Below are 19,095 nucleotides of genomic sequence, written 5' to 3'. Positions count from 1 at the left end.
TTGACAAGGGAAGCCGTTGACTCGGAATCTATCATCAGGGCAAATACCAGATTTGCCATCACACATTTCTGGCAGGTCACACTCATCTTTTGCTGGTCTGCACACTGCACCAGGCTTTTTAAACTGCAGGGAAATACAAGTGAAGAGAAGGTTTTTGTTTTTTTCCACCTGACTTACCTTAATATCTCGAATTAATGCAAATAATATTTTCCTTTTGGCCTTTTTTTGGGGCAAAGTAGCTGCCTTTCGGCAATATAGAATGATGCTACCCCAGCTTACATTTGCATTGTACAAACCAGAGGCATCTCCTATTATGTCACTTTCATTGACTTTGCCCAATGGCCTGATTCTTTAAATAATCAATATTTCTGGATTTGTAGTGCAAGCATATAGAAATATCAATGAGAAAAATATGGAAGAAAACCAAGCCTCATCTTAAATGCAAAGAAGGAATTTATCTTTTCCTTTACTGAATGCATTTTTGTCAAGATTTTCAAGATTTAAACCCGCAACTTTAGAGATTTATTGGTGAAGTGAATCTTCCGTATTAAAGAAAATAAGTTTCTGTACACCAGATCAGCACGCTCTGAAACTTTCCCAGGTGTCACATTTCTTAATCCTAGATTCCTTTAATTGTATGTTCAAATACTTCTTTTCAACTCACTTCTTCCTATGAAATGAGTTATTGTGGAGAAGAAATAACCCGATGCACATTTGATGTATTAACTGCATCACAATCTATTACTGCAAATCTTGCTCTTGCTTCCTCAGAGAAATCTTGGTCAAACCAATTCTGCCATTTATGCAGATCTGAGGAGGAGGAGGAGGAGGAGGGCTGTGTGGACACTGGAGGTGTGTCTTTTCCTGGGTGAAGTGAGCAGGTGTGCTCCCCTATCATCAGAAAACTTTCAATATCTCTACACTGAGGTCAGAATGGAATCCAAAATTTAATAGGAGCATACAAGACCCTCCAAATTCAACCCCCACTACTCCAGCCAGACTAGCCTTCTTCCCAACTGTCACATGAGCCATGCTTACACCTCCTGTTTCATCTTTATTCTTTCCCGCAGCCTCCTCTTCTAGGAATGTTTTCTTTCTGTCTGCTATCTAAAAATCTACACATTACTTTCAGACTAGTGACAGCCTCATTTTCCATTAGCCTTTTCTGACTTCCTCAGTGCAGACTTCTGCTGTCCTTCTTTTCTACACAGGATGGGAAGAGCTTTAAATTTGGATTTGGAAGATACAGGTTTGGATCTTGGCTCTGTCAGAGGCTAGGTACTGAAAATGGACTTCATCACTCCAAAAACCCAATTCCCTTTCTAATATTGGCTTTACAAAGTCATTCTAAAAATTAAGTGAAAACATAATTTGCTCAAAGGGCATATATCTCATAATGTCTAGCTGGGCATTGAATCATTCACAGTATTTTCATCTGTTTCAGGTTTATGTGTCATTACCCTGAAGAAACAGCTTGCTCTTTGAAGTCAAAGACTTTTTTTTTAGTCTCCCACAATCTTGAACAAATAGCACTTACTCAACGCTTGTTGAACACTACTTATGTTTTCAAGTTTTCTTCCTTTTGGCCTCCTTTATTTCTTTCCTCTCCCTCTGATGTTAAAAGAAACCAATCTTTCCCAAATACTACCCACAATCTGGTATGTTATTATTTTACACATTCCTCATATGAATAGTTTTTGAGCATTTAAAATGTATGAAACTCTGTGCTAGGTGAGGACAAATCTGTCCCCTGCCCTTAGGAGTTGATCTAACTAAGGAAACAGACATATAAACAAATAATCATAATAGCGAAGGCTATGCAACAATAGAAAGTACAATTTTAAACTTGAACCTGAAAAGGGTAGTCAACAAACCCTACAGGGATGATGACACAGAATCCTCACTTTATGTCGGTTTTCTAAGAATTTCACTGTGAAGTGACTTCTAAGTTTCAAGGTAGGGGAGATTCCAAACTATTTGAAATAAATGCTTTTCCACCAAACCATTATTAAAGAAATACACAACCAATGAAGAGGTTTGGTGCAAGAAGGCCCTTGGATCAGAAGCAGCGGCAGGTAGGAGCCACATTGGCTTTGGAACTGATCGTACTTGGAGTTTGCCAAGAACATGGAGTTCTATGGCCTTATTATTTTGAACATTCTCTATTCTGAGTCTCTGTTCCCTCAAAAGTAAAGTGAGATGATAATATCTCACTCAAAGAGTTGTACTCATATATTAATGGTAGATGGCATTACTCTGCAGACAGAAAAATAGCGCTCTGCTATTTCATTCAACATAATCTCAGAGATCTTTAATATAGAAAAATAAACAGTATTCATAACTATTAAAATAGAATAAAATAATAATCTTACCTGGCACTTTTCACAGCATTCTCCTAAAGCACATTGAAAACTTGCTTTAATTTTACAGGTTTTAGCATCACAGCAAATGTTGGCACATTCCTAAGAAATACCAGAAACAAATGCAAATGCTGGTTTTGGCCTCAAATTTTTGCTCTCGTTTAATATTAAGTCATAATATAATTTTTTTCATCACTGTACTTTGGTACAGTCTGAATATGATTTTCCAGAAAATAAAAGAATAAAGTTTAACATTAGAAAACCAGATTTTGGAGCCAGGGGTTATTTGTTATGACCTGAATGCTACTGATACCTTCTTTCTTTAATTTGAATATCTCTTCTAGTTTGCTCAACCTCCCATGATTGTACTGAAAATGGTCTGTTTTTGGTAAAATATGAGCAAAAACAAAAGGAAAAAGAACAGTCTTTTAAAATAAAATTTATCTAAATAATTAAAAACATAATTAGTTGAACTCATTAGCTTCACACCCACCCAGCAGTAAATTTAATCTTCAGGGCATATAGTATAAAGCTAAAAGTATAGTTCTTTATTCCATTTGACACTTAATCCAACTCTGTGTTAAACCATAGACTTTGTCTTCTCTCCCTACTATGCTTCTAAGAAATCAGGCACCTGTGTGAGGCTTTGGGGAAATTCCTACCTCAGAAAATTCCTCTTATAGCTGCTTAGTATCCCTACTTTATATTTAGAATTACAAGTTTATAAGGTTAAAACGCTCATCCTTATTTCAAATATACACATCATCTTGGAAAGATTCTGCTTTCTCACAGAATGAATACCTTTGTGGTCATATTTTGAAGTTGCTGAAGAGCTGACCCCTCGTGGGTTTGACAGGTCACTCATAGTAAGTGTTAATAAGGTGGAGGCAAAGGTCCCATTCGGAGCCCTGGCTGTCATATCAATAGGGTGGGATCAAGTCGGACTCCTAATGGTAAAAACTCTTCAGTCACAAAGGAACAAACTAAATTCCAGTGGAGGGTGGTTCTGGGATTGCTGAAACAAACACCTGGGGCCATATCTCGGCTCCTCCCTTCACCAGCTCTGTGATCCCAGGCAAGCTATTTACACTCTCCGAGCAAGATCACAGTGCTGTGAGTAAAGTAACTGCCCAATAGGTCATAGGCACATAGGAACCATGAAGTATTTCTGCCAGAAAGGGAGGGAAGAAGATACAAAACTCAGGTGTGGATTGTTCTTAAAAAGAAAAGAAAAAAGAAAAGAAAAGAAAAGAAAAGAAAGGAAAGAAAAGGAAATGGAGAAGGAACCCCAAGAAGGAAATTAGGAAAGTCTTCTAAGCAATGCAGCATTCATTGTTAGAAATGGTGGCCTGAACATATGCAAACTTATAGAAACACACAATTTCAGAGTGAACCTGCTTAATACAGGTTTATGGTTCATCTTCTTAGCAATTGAAGAACATATTAGATCATTTTAGAAAGTACTTGGTTGGGGGTGCCTGGGTGGCTCAGTCAGATAAGCGCCTGACTCTTGGTTTTGGCTCAGGTCTCACGAACTGTGAGACTGAGTCCCATGTCGGGCTCTGCGCTGACAGTGTGGAGCCTGCTTGGGATTCTTTCTCTCCCCCTCTCTCTGTCCCTCTCCCACTCAAGTTCTTTCTCTCAAAATAAATAAATAAACATTTTTAAAAAGGCAAAGAAAGTACTTGATGGTACCTCGGGAGTCCCACAATCACAGTCCTCTCCCATTTCTACCAGCTGGTTCCCACAGATTGGGGCGGATATGATATCTGTAGGCAATGGAACATTGAAGAGGCAATTTGATAATTTATCTTCAAAGAAGTTATCATAGCTGCTGCGGCTACAGGAGCTGAAGTCTGTAGGAATATAGAAGCTGTGAAGACAAGGAAAAAAGAGAATGGAACACAGTTGTACGGAGTTTGAAGGGAGCAATGTCACACATTGGGGATGATATACCCCAAACCCATCCCAAAAGATGAAATCCAATCCAGTGCCCAATTGCTAAATCATGACCTCATTCCTGTGCTTGAATAGGCCTTCCGGATGGACACAAACACACCTTATTTTTTTTCTAATTTTTTAATATTTATTTATTTTTGAGACACAGAGAGAGAGAGCATGAGTGAAAGAGGGGCAGAGAGAGAAGGAAACACAGAATCCAAAATAGTCTCCATGCTCTGAACTGTCAGCTGAGAACCCTACATGGAATTCGAACCCATTAACTGCATGATCATGACCTGAGCTGTAGTTGGATGCTCAACTGACTGAGTCATCCAGGGCCCCCAACACCTTCAGCTTAAAAATAAAAGGTCAGATCTTAAAAGATTTTAAAAAATGATGCTTCTGACTTATCCAGATAATCTTATTCAGCTTTTAGGTCATTTTGGTTGTGAAGTCTTAAAGGTAGTAAAGTCATGTTTATTTTCATGTTAAGAATTCACTTTCCTTCAGAATAATCACTTTTTTTAAAAAAAAAGTTTATTTATTTATTTTGAGAGAGAGAGAGAAAAAGAGGGAGAGAGAGAGAGAGAGTTCATGCATGCTCATGCACCAGAGAGGGAAGGGCAGAGATTGAGAGAGAGAGAGAGACAGAGAATCCCAAGCAGGCTCCACACTGTCAATGCAGAGCCTGACTCAAGGCTCTGCCTTACAAACTGTGTGATTATGAACTGAGCCTCAATCAGGAGGTGGACATGTAACTAACTAAACCACACGAGTGCCCCAGATGAATTACTCTTGATAGAATGTCTTCATTTCACAAATAAAGATGAGGTTTAAGAATAAAGTAGTGTCTGGGAGAGATAACATAAGATACATAAGTGGCATGCTGCCATAATGCTATGTTGTGGAACTCTAGGTTGAGTGAGCTGCGAAAGGGAAATGAAGAGAGAAAATACATATATGAAAGGGATTGTGGGATTTTTAAGGATGAAATTCCATGGCAACTTTACTAAGGCAAGGCAGATATGTATAATCTATCCTCCTGTAAGAATGTTCTTCTTTAATTAGATTTCTCTCCTACAACTTTTTCCCTACCACTACCCAATCTGAATTTATTGAAAATTTAATAAATACCAATTACTTTCTGAAACCAGGCCTGGTGTAGATAACATGAAGTTAAAAATGTCAAGTCACCCCAACAGCAAAGACACAATATATTTAAACGATGCCTTGGTTAATAAAAAAAATTGCATATAGATGAGAGATAAGGTGGTTCTGTAGAGGGTTTTATCCATGAGTATGCTATTTGATATTAAAAAGCTTGAATATGTTGCCAAAGATGACATAAAAAAATAGGACAGTTCAGAGTGAACCAAAATAGGGATATAGAGCGTCTTTCCAGAAAGCCTCACCTTAGTGCTCTGTCCATCACACATATTGTAGAAGGGCACTTGCAAGTATAGGAGTCATGAAACATTCCAAAGTTATGGCCCATTTCATGGGCCATCGTTCCTGCCACTCTAAGCACATTGTCACTGTGGTCCTAAGGGCAAGAATAGGGAAACAGATCTCTGGTTTTTAAAAGAAATTATCACTCAGGGTGTAATTAAATAGTTCTACTAAGGGGGAATAGAGAGAATGATTTTAGCTTCAAATTTCTCACTCATCACCATCTCTCTTTCTCCCCATCTTTTCCTCTCCTGCTGCCTCTGTCTGTCTGTCTTTCTCTATCTGTTTGTCTGTCTCTGTCTCACACACACAAAGAAACACTAACACACACACGTACACACACAACTTTGGTATTGAATGCCCATCACAGGGCACACTGCTTGCTCTTTATTTGTAAATAGGGAATATTTATAATGAGAAACATTTTTGTAGTTTCCTGCCATGAGAGGTAGTGGCAAAATGTCTTAAAAATGGTAGGGAATCAGAGTTGTTTAAAACTGATCTATCTCCCTCCCAACGGCTTGTTTTTCAATACCTTCTAATTTGACTGAAGGTCTTGGATATGTTTAGCTAATAGGGATCCAAAAGTGTTTGTTAACCTAGGACTTTAGTACCATTGGTAGCCCTCTCAATTCTGTTACTGCCAAGCTAGACATCAGTCAGTTCTAGACTTGCGTCATTGCATGATGTGCAGCCAGTAACCAACTTTATTCCCAGATTATTTCTAGTTAGAAGTGTTGGACTGGGAGCTCCAGGTTTTTCAAGAGCAATAAAACAACACTAGAGAATCACTGATGGTTGACATTTCCCACAGGGGAGATGGGAATCTGTCGATTGCAGCCATCCACAGACACCTGATTTCCTTATCTACTTCACGTCAAAGAACCATATAAGGAGATCCGTCCATAAGGCATGGTACAAGGCAGGCAAACAAGGAGCACCTGCATAAGATGGGAAGTTCATACTTACAATTCATGATACTGAATCATTCTCTCAAGATATAAAGCTGGTAAACCTTGCTATTTAGTAAGATGAAGTTACTCAAATGGGGACAAAAACAAACCAAAAGAAAATTAGGAAAAATGTAAATGTGTTTAGACTTTCCAGATTGCCTTTTTAAAATTTATAGTATCTTCCTTTAAATAATTATTCTCTCATAACTGAAATGTTTCTTTCTTTTGGAATGAACTCCATTCTCTCTTCCCTCTTTCTAAATCCTACCCACCCTTTGAAGTTTATTTTAAAGCAAGTTTTCCTGACCACATTAGTCTTCATCAAAAATTCTCTCTTCTGGATTTCTACTATAGTTTTAAATTCGACTATCATATATTATTAAGTGCTGCTTTATGTAATCCAGTTTCTCTTCCAATTTTATGGTAAACTCAAGTTAGAAAATACATACTTTACTTCTTCTCTTCATCTTATGAAGCTTATCACAAAACCAGACTTATAGGATATATTAAAGATATATATAAATATATTTCACTTCCACCTAGAATGCAGAATGCTGGAAAGATCATTATTCTTGTAGTAGCAAAAAGGACTAGCCAGATAAACTTAATTATAATTGTCCTTGAATCTGTCAGTCTTGTGGTTTCAGGACATCCACAGAACCTGAAAACTAGAAATAGGCCATCCTAAGGACAGATGGAACTGGTTTATCTCTAGCAAGGATAGAGGAGGAGATGCCAGGTATCCTACAAGAGGGGAAATAATGCATTTAACTTCTTAAATGAATTGCTAAAGACCTAGGATAAGACAATGTCAGAGTATAGAATCCCTAGAACCCCAGAACCAAGGGTCCTTTGAACATAGTTCTAACTTTTCTCCAACGACCTCTTCTAGGAGCTCATGGCACACATTGGCAATAAGGTAGTAGAACAGAAAGAATTTGTCTTGGTGGAGCAGTCCAGAAGGAGTAAAGTAGAAACTGCTGAAAGAAAAGAGCATGAAACCATACCCAGGCCCTACTCCTTTAAGGAACAGAAGACTAAAGTCTGGGGAGAGAAATAGTAATCTCTGACAACCTAAGGTAGAACTGAAGACCCAACATGGCTAAGGGATGGGTTTAAACACACACACACACACACACACACACACACACACAGATGCACACACACCACACACACACACACATATACACCCTCTACTCCTGAAACAAGAAGAGAAAAATCTTGAGACCAGGGTCCTATATTAATATGTATTGAGGTTTCCTCCTACTGAGGGATGGTCAGAAAACTCTTCCTCAAAAGGTCTGAAAAAAATAAAAAGCAAAATTTTGCTGCTGTGGGAAGGATAGAAAAAATCCCTAAGAAACCTTTGCTTCTGAGACCCAGGACCTGCCTAAGACAAAAACCAGACAAAGTCAAAGGAGAATCCTCCACCTCTGTTCCTTATCACCATTTGTAGAAGGCTGGAAAGAGCATCACTCCCAAACTTACAATAAATAAAGACACTGGAACATCAATTCACAATTTTCTAGAACTTACCCAGAGCTGAGGTCACAAGGCAACAAACAAAATAAAATCTAAGGAAAAGTATGCTGTCAACCACAGGGAAAGTCGGGGCATGAATACTTGTTTACCTGGAAAAAGACACTACCAGATGCCAGTAATAATTCATATAAATAATCTTAAAACTCATAAAGTTAGAGTGTGTGGTACAGCAAGAAAATACACAAAATGTGGGTGGTTCAGACATTGGAGAATTTCCACCTACTCAAGGGTGGAAAGCTCTGAGTGAAAGCTCTGTATAGAGTGGGTCAGGGGGAGGGGAACAGCAGCAGAAAAGGCACAAAATCACTCTAGGATCATTCTCCTCTCTCTGCTATGGAACAAGGTGAAACGAGGTCCAAGGTAAAATGAGTATCTCACTTGCCTCCCTCTAGGTCTAGCCCTAAACCAAGGGCTTAAGCTTCTGAGAGAAAGAGCAAGAAACCTGTTACCTAGGGCACTGGTAAAGCCTCAATGCAACTATAAAAAAGAACAGGAAGGAAAATAAAACACACAGAAAACTTCTATCCCCAGACGGAAGGGGAAGGAAGGGCAGGAATACATGCTTGTCTATGTCGATTAGAGGTCTCTACCACCTGGCAGTAGAGCAGGAACACTAAAAGGACTGACCCCAGGCACACTACAGGACACAGGAATTACCAAAGACTAAGGCTTAACAGGAACAAAAGAAAATGCCCTCTGCCTACCAAAAGTCTACCAATCATCCAGTAACAAGTAATAACAACTTATTGAAGGGAGAGAGCCTACAGCATAAAGAGACACTCTGGGGGATCCAGTAAAGGCCTAAAGATGAGTAGGAAGCACACACACAGAAAAACCCTCCGGAAAACCAGCCTTCCCCCACACACAAATAATGTGAGATGAATTTAAAGCCTGTGATGAACTGAGCATAGTCATAGTAACAACAAAATCCCAAACCCAACTAAACTCTTGCTAGCTTGAGGCCTAGCAGAAGGAAAAAAGTGATCATTTTTAGGCAAGGAAAAATTACACACACCCATGCATGCACACACCCCTCAGATAATGCCTTTCACAAGATGTCTGACTTTCAACAAAACAATAATAAGGCATCCAAAAACAAAAAAGGAAGAAAGAAAGAAAGAAAAAGAAAAAAAAAGGCCCTACCCTGTCAATCAACATATCCAGACTTATATCTGACACAAATGTTAGAACTATCAGATGATACTTTAGAATAACTATGACTAATATGGGAAAAGCTCCAGTGGAGGAGATGAATAGCACGCTGGTCTGGATGAGAAATTTCAACAGAGCTGGACACCATAAGAAAGAACCAAATAGAAATGCTAGAAATGAAAAAGACAGTAACTGAGATGAATGACATCTTCAACAGGCTTACCAGTCGACTTGGAATAGCTGAGAAAATAATCACTGGACGTAACAGTTCAACAAAAATTACCCAAATTAAAACACAAAGTGCAAAAATAAATAAATAAATAAATAAATAAATAAGAAGACAAACAGTAGACCAGAGGATACAAGTTTTGAGGAGCTGTATAGAATGGTCACAGATATAAGAATATGTATCCCTGGAAGAAAACAAGGAGGAGAATGAAATAGTAGAAATAGTTGAAGAAGTAACGACCCCAAAATTTTCCAAAATTAATCAGATATAAGTTCCAGGCCTGACAGGTCTGAAGGAATACTGAAGGAAGCTGAAGGAATACTACATGTGATGTATTACCCATTTCTCCCAAAGTCCATTGAGTTATACCATAATTATAGTCAAACAGAAGAAAATCAAAAGAAAAGGGAAAATCTTGAAGTAGAAAACAAAAAGATACATTTCAGAGCAACACAGATAAAGTTTACAGCAGACTTCTCATCAGAAACTCCACAGTCCAGCAGACAGTGAAGTGAAATTATTAGAAGTACTGAAAGAAAAAAACATTATTAACCCAGAATTACAAACCCAGTGAAAATATACACAAAAAAGAAAGATAAAGTCATATGAAAGCAACTAAAAAATTCACTGAAAGCACACCATATTACAGGAAATATATTTTTTTAATCTTTGGGAAGAAATAAAAAATATTATGCCAGATAGAAACTACAAAGAAATGGAGACTGTTGAGAATGAAATAAGGTGAGTATAGATAAAGATAAGATAAACATAATACTATATTTATTTTCTTTTATTATTTTTAAATGTTTGCTTATGTATTTTGAGAGAGAGAGAGCAGAGGAGAGGCAGAACAAGAGGGTAAGAGAGAATTCCAACCAGGCTCCATGCTGAGAACACAGTGTCCACACAGGGCTCAGTCTTATGAACCATAAGAACATGACCTGAGCCTAAACCAAGCATTGGGTACTTAACCAACAGAGCCACCCAGGTGCCCCAATTTTTCTCTTATTTTAAATTGCACTGAAAGCTGACTGTGTAGGAAAAATTAGTAACAATATATTGTGCATTTATAACATATGTAAAGTTAAACATATGATAAAAATAGCACAAACAAGCATATGGAAGGGAGGAATTAGGGGTGTACTCTTGTAACATCCTTATACTACAAGTGATGCAGCTCAGAATTATTTCAATGTAAAACAAATAAATGGAGGTATATAATAAGCCAGGGCAACCATTAAAAATAAACAAACAAAGGTAACAGTGAAAAGCTATTAATGGAGATAAAAGAAATTATATTTTTAAATCCTCAATCCTAAAGAGGTCAGAAAAAGTAGACTAGATGGAAGAGAAAACAACTAGAAAAAAAATTGAAGCTTTTAGTCCAACAATATCAATAATTATATTACATATAAGTGATTTAAATACATAAAAGAAAAGACTGACTGTCAGGTTAGATAAAAAGTAAAACCCTACTATACACCAGAAACTTAAATGTAGAGAAAAATATATGCTAAAAGTAAAAGTAAGAAAACGTTCTCATCAAGCAAACTGTAGCCACAAAATGTCGGAGTAACTCTAATGATACCAGACAAAGTAGACCTCAGAACAGAAATATTTCAGGGAAAAAAAGAGAAACATGAAATAACAATGGATTAATTCTCCCAAAAGATATGACAACTCTATTTGTGCATTTGCTTAACAATAGAGCTTCAGAATACATGAAGTGAAAATTTGTAGAGTTGAAAGATAAATGGACAAATCTACAATTATACTTGGATACTTAACCACTCTCTCTATAAACTATTCAACAGAACTGAATGTTGTAAGTTAACGTGACATAATTGCCAGTTATGGGATGCTTCATACAGTAATAGCAGAAGATATTCTTTTTCAAGTTCATATATAGTACCGACCAAGAACAAACCTCAGAAAAAGTTTAAATATTGAAATCCTACTAAGTATGTTCCAGACTATTAGGAACTAAATTGTGCCCACCCCCTGCACTCTGATTCATATATTGAAATCTTAACCCCCAACATGACTGTATTTGGAGAAAGGGCCTCTAAAGTTAAATGAGAATATATGGGTGAAACCCTAATCCAATAGGACTGAAGAGGAAAGGATGTGTGCACAGAGGAAGAGCCATGTGAGGACAAAGCAAGAAGTTGGCCATCTGCGAACCAAAGCAGGAGACCTCAGGAGAAACCAAACCTACCAACACCTGGATATTGGATTTTTAGCCTCCAGAACTCTGAGAAAATACATTTCTGTTGTTTGAGCCATACAGCCTGGGGTATTTTGTTGTGGAAACCCTAGCAAATGAATATACAGATCATAATATGATGAAACTTAAGAAAATATAATAGAAATCATCACAGCACACTATTAAATAATGCATTAGTCAAAAAGGAGATATAAAAAGTAGTTAGAAAATATTTTTAACTTAATGAAAATGAAAACACACATATCCAAATATCACAGATGCAGTTGAGCAGTGCATGGTAGGAAATTTATGCATTAAATGTTTATATTGGAAAAAGAGAAAAGCCTCAAATGAATAATCTAAAACTGTTCCTTAAGTAATAGAAAAGAATAACAAATTAATGCAGAGAAAGCAAAAGAAATTCAATAATCAAGACAAGAACAAAAATGAATGAAACTGAAAGCAAGAAAACCAGAGAGAACATCAATAAAGCAAAAGCTGTGTCTTTGTGAGGTCAATGAAATTAATGAGTCGTTAGTGAGATCATAAGAAAAAGACACAAATTGTTAATATCATGAATGAGAGAGGACATTACTACAAATTCTATGGATATAAGAAAAGGATAATAAAGAATATCATCAATAAATTTATGCCAACTTAAATAAAATAGATGCTTTCCTTAAAGACACAAATTGCCCTCACTTGAAAAAAGATCAATAACCTGAATAGTCCTGATCTGTGGAAGAAATTGTATTTGTAGTTAAAAACCTTTCCCTACAGAAATGCCAGACCCACATGGTTTTACTGATGAATTGTTCCAAACATTTTAGGAAGGAATAATACCAATTTTACTAAAACATGCCATAAAATTGAAGAGTTGGGAACATATCATTTTGTGTGGCCAGATTTACCCTGATATCCTATCCTAATAACAAAACCTGAAAAACAAAAAACAAGAAAAGACAACTACAGACTAACATCCCTCAGGATTAAACAGAATATAGGAATCCTCTAGATATGTTAGCGTGTTGAATCCAGCAACATATAAAAATGATAATACCTTATGGTCATGCTGGGTTTATACTGGATACGCAAGGCTGTTTCAATATTTGAAGTTCAATCCATGTTATTTGCCATATCAACAATAAAAAACCCTTACATGATTCAGAAAAAAAGAGCATTGGCAGACTTGAAGTGTAGAACCAACTACGTATCTTCAAACAAACCTGAACAATGCCAACAGAATGATAAGGAGAGCACATTGTAGACATGAAGGCAAGGCCCACGGTTGTCCCAGAAAGTTGTGTTGCTCTGCAAGAAAAAAAAGTGATATAACAACTTAGGATTCTAAATGATATTTTCTATAGACAATTCATCCGGGACTCTAAATGGTTAACAGAGAAAACTCACATTGTGAATAACAACTCTTAAATATTTCCTTCAGGGTTTGAATTTGCATTGGGCATTTTTAAAACACGCAGTGGCTGTCATATCACCTAAAAACAAGCACCTGGATATAATCATTTTTAATATTTTATATCTCTCATTCACAATTTTATATTTTTTGTTGTGGAATTCATCTCTTGCCAGGAAAGAAACAAACAAGGCTATTTTGTTATAATAAATATATATATACACATTTGGATATTAGTATTATCACACATGTTTGTTTTAATTTGTATTTTTCTCTCATATATTTTTATATTATTTACTTTTGTTCACTTTTAGCACTGTTTTAAGCTACACTGGGATATGGAATTTGGGCCCCTTCTGAATGTATTTGCCTTATGTAGCATTTATGTTATTTACATATTTGTTAAAAGGAATTTAAGCCACTTAAATTTCTTTGCATAGACGATTGATTTGGTTTTAGTAATTTTAATTTCTTTTTTTTTAGTCCTGTTCATTTTGTTTTTCTTTCAATTTTCAATGATTCCATGTGCTGCCTTTTTTATTATTCTGCAATCTGCTCAAGATCCTGACCCTGGTTTGTCTCTAGTAATTTTCAAAGAATGCATTACTTTAAAAATTTCCTTAGTAGGTGCATTTACATAAAAAGTTGAACTTAGAATTTCCCACTTATCATAATCAAGAATGGACAGTAGTGATTTTGCCATGCAAAATAATGAAAATTAGAGAATTTCTTCCCACTTTATACTTCTTTTGGAAAATCTTCAGATGTCTTTTATTTTGAAATGGTACTTTGCATTATACATGATATTTTAAAGATTCATGGCATTTATATCCTTTTTAAAAATTATGTTATAAAATTAGTTATACTTAAGTCTGCATTTGTGTGGGTTCAATTCTTACTACCAGTTCATTTATAATCAATAAATCTTCCCCCATTATGGAGTTAGCTATTTTTGTTCCTCTTTTTTGTAGGTAGATTATAGCTGTACCACAAGTTTCTTACCTTGTTAGGCATAGGTATAGACATAACCTTTTGTTAATTTGTTAGGTAAATTTATGAATGAAAGGACAATTATTTCTTTCCATCATATCTTCTTAGTACTGTTATCCTGTTTATTCTAGTCTGGTCAGGAAATCTACTCTTCATGTTGGATTGCCATTTATATCTATGCATTTGTCATCTCATCTATGATTTTTATCTCTATACCCTATGATTCAAAGTATGGGAATTTACTATAATTTGAGCATGGCCCTGGAGGCAGTCTGGTAAGAGTGAATTATCTTACTACTTATGAGCTATGAGTCCTTGAAAAAAAATCATTAAATTTCTCCAAACAAAACGAGCTCACACTGCAGTGAGCCCTTGAGTCTGGAACTCACCTTTCAAAATTAAGGACCTATGGTAGCTATTCTTCAAATATAACCCCCAATGAGCTAGGCTGGCAGTATTCTTACCCAGTGTAGTACCTTTCCTTGAAAATGGGTAGATCTATGACTTGCTCTTGACCAACAGAATATACCAGAAGTGCCACTGTAATTTCTAGGGTTTTGTCATAAAAAGCCTTGAAGCTTTCTCTTGACCCTCTTACAATGCTTCTTCTAGGTGAAAGCTAGTCACTTGGTAAGATTTCCAAACCCAAAGTTATATATAACGTTCAAGTGGCTAACTTGAAAGTTATACCAGTCCCTGTGCTGCGGTCCTACCACGCAAGGAACCAGACACATAAATTAAGACTTATTTTAGGTCAGGGACTTGTGGGCTGATGTGCCATGTGTAGTAAATGGCCAACACAGAATATTAATTCTGGGAGGACCCAGTCCACTGATCTCCTATGACACCTACTGTTTTCTTAGAAAGTAACACTTGTATAATTTTAAATTACTCATTTCTGTTTTCTTCTGATTCCAGCGGCAAACTATTCCAGGCATATTCTTAGGCTTCATATGCTCCACAGTTTTGTGTAATTTATAGTCACTAGATTTATCCCCCCCCCCCGCTTTTGTTTATTAATCATTGCAGCAGGATGGTAGAGGTGTGGGATTAGAATATAATATGCGATTTTTTTCCATCCTAGAAGTTTGTCCTCACTAGCACTTAAAGTTACTCAGGACTTTCAAAACATTGAATCAAAATTTCTCTTGCTATTACCTAAACTCATCTTTCCTTTCTGTATATCCAATCAAAACAGACAAATTTCTGACAAATCATTATTGCATTGTTAGCTTTTCTTAAAAAAAAAGGAACACTTATAACAAAAATTAGAGCATACTTTTATCCACTTTGTGTAAGCCACTTCCTCTTACCCTAGACCCCGAGATACCACTTGCTGTGCCAAGGCTTTGGAAAGTTTCTAGGCTAAATATCATTTAACATACAAAGGGGAAAATCTATACATACGTGATTAACTGAGCGATATCATGACGCTTTCTTCTTGGAAGGATACTTCCCCTCCATTTAGAAAAATTTTCCAAGGTGAAGCTTGCATTTGGGGTTATCGTTATTTTATCCTCATCATTCCAGATTTCTATGCCAACTAGGGCCACATGAGTATTCAGCTTTTTATAAAGCTGTCCAAAGAGAATAAATGTCAAAGGAATGACATAGTGATGTTATCTTTCAATATTTTCAATGTACTTTAGATTTCTAAACCTATTTCTCACAGCACTGTAAAAACTTTCTTTCCAAACCTACTTTGTGAAATGGAAGTTACCACCTCTTTTCACAGATGCTAGCATCCCCGTTCTCAGGCAAGGCAGCCACCTTTAGGTATTTCAAGTCTGGAAACTCCCTTTTTTCAGAGCAAAGTTCCTACTAAAACAAACTTCTCTTGCCTGTCACTTCAAGACAGATTATAGTTTTCTGTTAGTAGTTCACTACTATGACTTCAGAGTAAGTGTAAGGACTCAAATGCTTTGCATTGTTCCCAGAGTCAGAACATTCCAGGATTAGCAAGGTTGATTCAGTGATGGTTTGGACTTGGGAAAAGGAACATACTATTTTAAAAAAAAATCTTGCATCTGTGGGTCACTATCAAGTGGTCCTCTAATTCTTAAACCTGGATGAACCAAATCACCAATGATGCACATAGGATAAGTTTTAGAAATAATTAGTTAAGCTTATAAGACAATATGCTTAGTCTAAAAGCAAAAGTTTAAATTGCTATTATAGTTTATATAACTGCACAGTGTTGGTAAGAGTACAAAGTTCCAGTTATAAGATGAACATGTTCTGGAGATCTAATGTACAGCTTGGTAGTATACTTTAACATTAGTAGAGTAATTCTTAAATGTTCTCACCACAAAAAAAGCAGTGGCAATTATGTGATGCTAGCCATGATGGGAATCATTTTGCAGTATTATGAGTATATCAAATCAACACACTGCACACCTAAACTCACACAGTGTGATATGCCAATTCTAACTCAATAAAGCTGGGGGGGAAATGCGTGGTGACAGGTTTCCTCAGGGGGCAACTTTCTGCTGAGAAACCTCAACAAATGTTTTCACATAGTTTGGAAAAGCACAGAGGAATGCACTAATCATCAAAAGAAAAGTCAAAATCTGGGGCGCCTAGCTGGCTCAGCTTGGTTAAGCTTCCAACTTTGACTCAGGTCATGATCTCACAGTTTGTGAGTTTGAGCCCAACGTCAGGCTCTGTGCTGACAGCTCAGAGCCTGGAGACTGTTTTGGATTCAGGGTCTCCCTCTCTCTCAATGCCCCTTCCCTGCTTTGTTTCTGTCTCTTTCAAAAATAAACATTAGAAAACAAAGTTTTAAAGTCAAAATCTAACCAGATTGAAACCTTCCCCTTGATTATTTCCTCAACTTCCCCCTTCCATTCTTGTTTTATGTTACTCACCTGACAAAACGCCAATCCTCGCTAAAGCAACTCCTCCCCAGGTCTCTCCTGCACCACGCCCCGAACACCCCAGCGGAGAGTGCACTCACACTGATGGCTTTCCCTTGGGAGCCGTCATGCTAACCTCAAATGGTCTTTACCAATCTCCAGCAAACCTGCTGCATTTCCGCAATCCATTTATTCCCAGATGCTTCTGCACATTTTTCTCATACTTTCTTAGGAATTCTGACACTTCCTATTAAAACCTCACTTTGAGGGAGGGGTGCCTGGGTGGTGCAGTTGGTTGAGTGTCCGTCTTCAGCTTGGGTCTCACGGTTCTTGGGTTCGAGCCCGGGTTCAAGCTCTGCTGACAGACTTGTTCCCATCAGCATAGAAAGGGTGACCCATCACAGTGGGGGGGTATCTTCCCCCTGTCTCTTACACCCCATTTCTCTGCTTCTATTTATAGTGAAATTTTGAAGAAAAGTTTCTGTATCTGCTCTCTCTAATTCCACTTCCTGTTGTATTGGGCTCACTCTAATCATGCCTGTACTCTTACACGCCACAGAAATTTCCTTCATCCAGGTGACGAGTAACTTCTACTCTGTTAAATCCAATGGCCAATCATCAGTCCTCAGAAGCATCTAACATCACTGACCATTTCTTCCTTTGATTGGCTTTTGTTTCAAGCAGCTTCCATTACAACACTCTCCCCTGGATATATATTGCTCGAAGCTCTTCATCTACACTCTACTGGTCTCTATTGGTTTCTCCTGTACTCCGACCTCTCCTTAAAGAAGCACTTCAAGGACCTGTTCTTAGGTCTCTTTTCTACTTCTCTATACCATTCCTTCGGTTATCTTACACTAAGGTTGGCAAGTTTATTCCATAAAGGTCCAGATCTTTAAAATGAATCCAGATCATAAAATGAATCTTCTTTTTAATTCTTAATGACCTACTGGCATATACAAAGATATAACGTGGCACAGAGTAGGTGCTAGACTCATGAGGGGCATTGAGACTCAATATGGCCATGTCTACTACCTCTGACATGTTTACAAATTTCCTAGTATTGTTTTTCTGATTTTCGAAGTGTAGCATCTCCAATATTTTTATTTTTGAAATACAAAAATGTAATATAAAACATGTACATATTTTTAAAAAGTACTTAGTCATAAAACATTTAATAAAGATGAGGAATCCACTGCCCATTGCCACCTCCACTAAGAAACAATATTTTTGTCAATATAATTGACATACAACATTATATTCATTTTAGGTACATAACATAATGACTTGTCCCTGGAAATCTTTATATAAAAAGATATCTCAGGGTGCCTGGGTGGATCAGTGGCCAACCTCAGCTCAGGTCATGATCTCACAGTTTGTAGGTTCGAGCCCCGAATCATGCTCTGTGCTGACCACTCAGACCCTGGAGCCTGCTTCAGATTCTGTGGCTCCCTCTCTCTTTGACCATCCCCCACTCACACTCTGTGTCTCTCTCTCTCACTCAAAAAATAAATCAACCTTAAAAAAATCTACTTATTAAAAGAAGATCTCTCAAAATGAATGTGTTCAAAATGGAAATACTAATCTTTCTTCTGATTCGCTATTGCCAATATGTTACCTATTCTTAAAGTTGCTCAGGTCAAAATCCTTGATGTCACTTCATCTTTTCCTTTTCTTACACTTCTCATCTCTCATCTGCCTCATACACTCTGTTGACTCTATCCAGAGACCTACTGAGACAGCTAGTCTCAACAGGTCCACTACCACTGCTTTTTCTCAGACCACCATCATCTCTTGCCCTGAATGAGGGAACAATCCCTTACCTGGTCTTATTTCTGTCAATTGCTTTCCCTCCATTTATTTTTAAGGTAATGGCCAAGATAATTTTTTACGAACACACGTGTGAACATGTTACACCTCAGCTCAGTACTCCAATGTGTTCCTCACCCATGAAGCATAACAAAGTCCTTACATAGTTTACCAGGACCTGCAGGTTCCATCCAC

General features: G+C 37.1%; 1 protein-coding gene across 1 annotated transcript in view; it reads right to left on the bottom strand.

Moving 5' to 3' along the window:
- Positions 1 to 19,095, bottom strand: part of ADAM28 (ADAM metallopeptidase domain 28) — a 67,831-nt gene that overhangs the window by 24,346 nt on the left and 24,390 nt on the right. The window contains exons 9-14 of the mRNA XM_029950383.1: positions 15,644 to 15,813; positions 13,059 to 13,143; positions 5,714 to 5,844; positions 4,056 to 4,233; positions 2,373 to 2,462; positions 6 to 123 (exon numbers count right to left, since the gene is read on the bottom strand). Of these exons, the coding sequence (XP_029806243.1) occupies positions 6 to 123; positions 2,373 to 2,462; positions 4,056 to 4,233; positions 5,714 to 5,844; positions 13,059 to 13,143; positions 15,644 to 15,813 (772 nt within the window). The remainder of the gene's footprint in view (positions 1 to 5; positions 124 to 2,372; positions 2,463 to 4,055; positions 4,234 to 5,713; positions 5,845 to 13,058; positions 13,144 to 15,643; positions 15,814 to 19,095) is intronic.

This window comes from Suricata suricatta, chromosome 1 (assembly GCF_006229205.1).
Source record: "Suricata suricatta isolate VVHF042 chromosome 1, meerkat_22Aug2017_6uvM2_HiC, whole genome shotgun sequence".
In the NCBI taxonomy this organism is placed as follows: domain Eukaryota; kingdom Metazoa; phylum Chordata; class Mammalia; order Carnivora; family Herpestidae; genus Suricata; species Suricata suricatta.
This window is presented reverse-complemented; position numbering and strand designations above follow the sequence as displayed.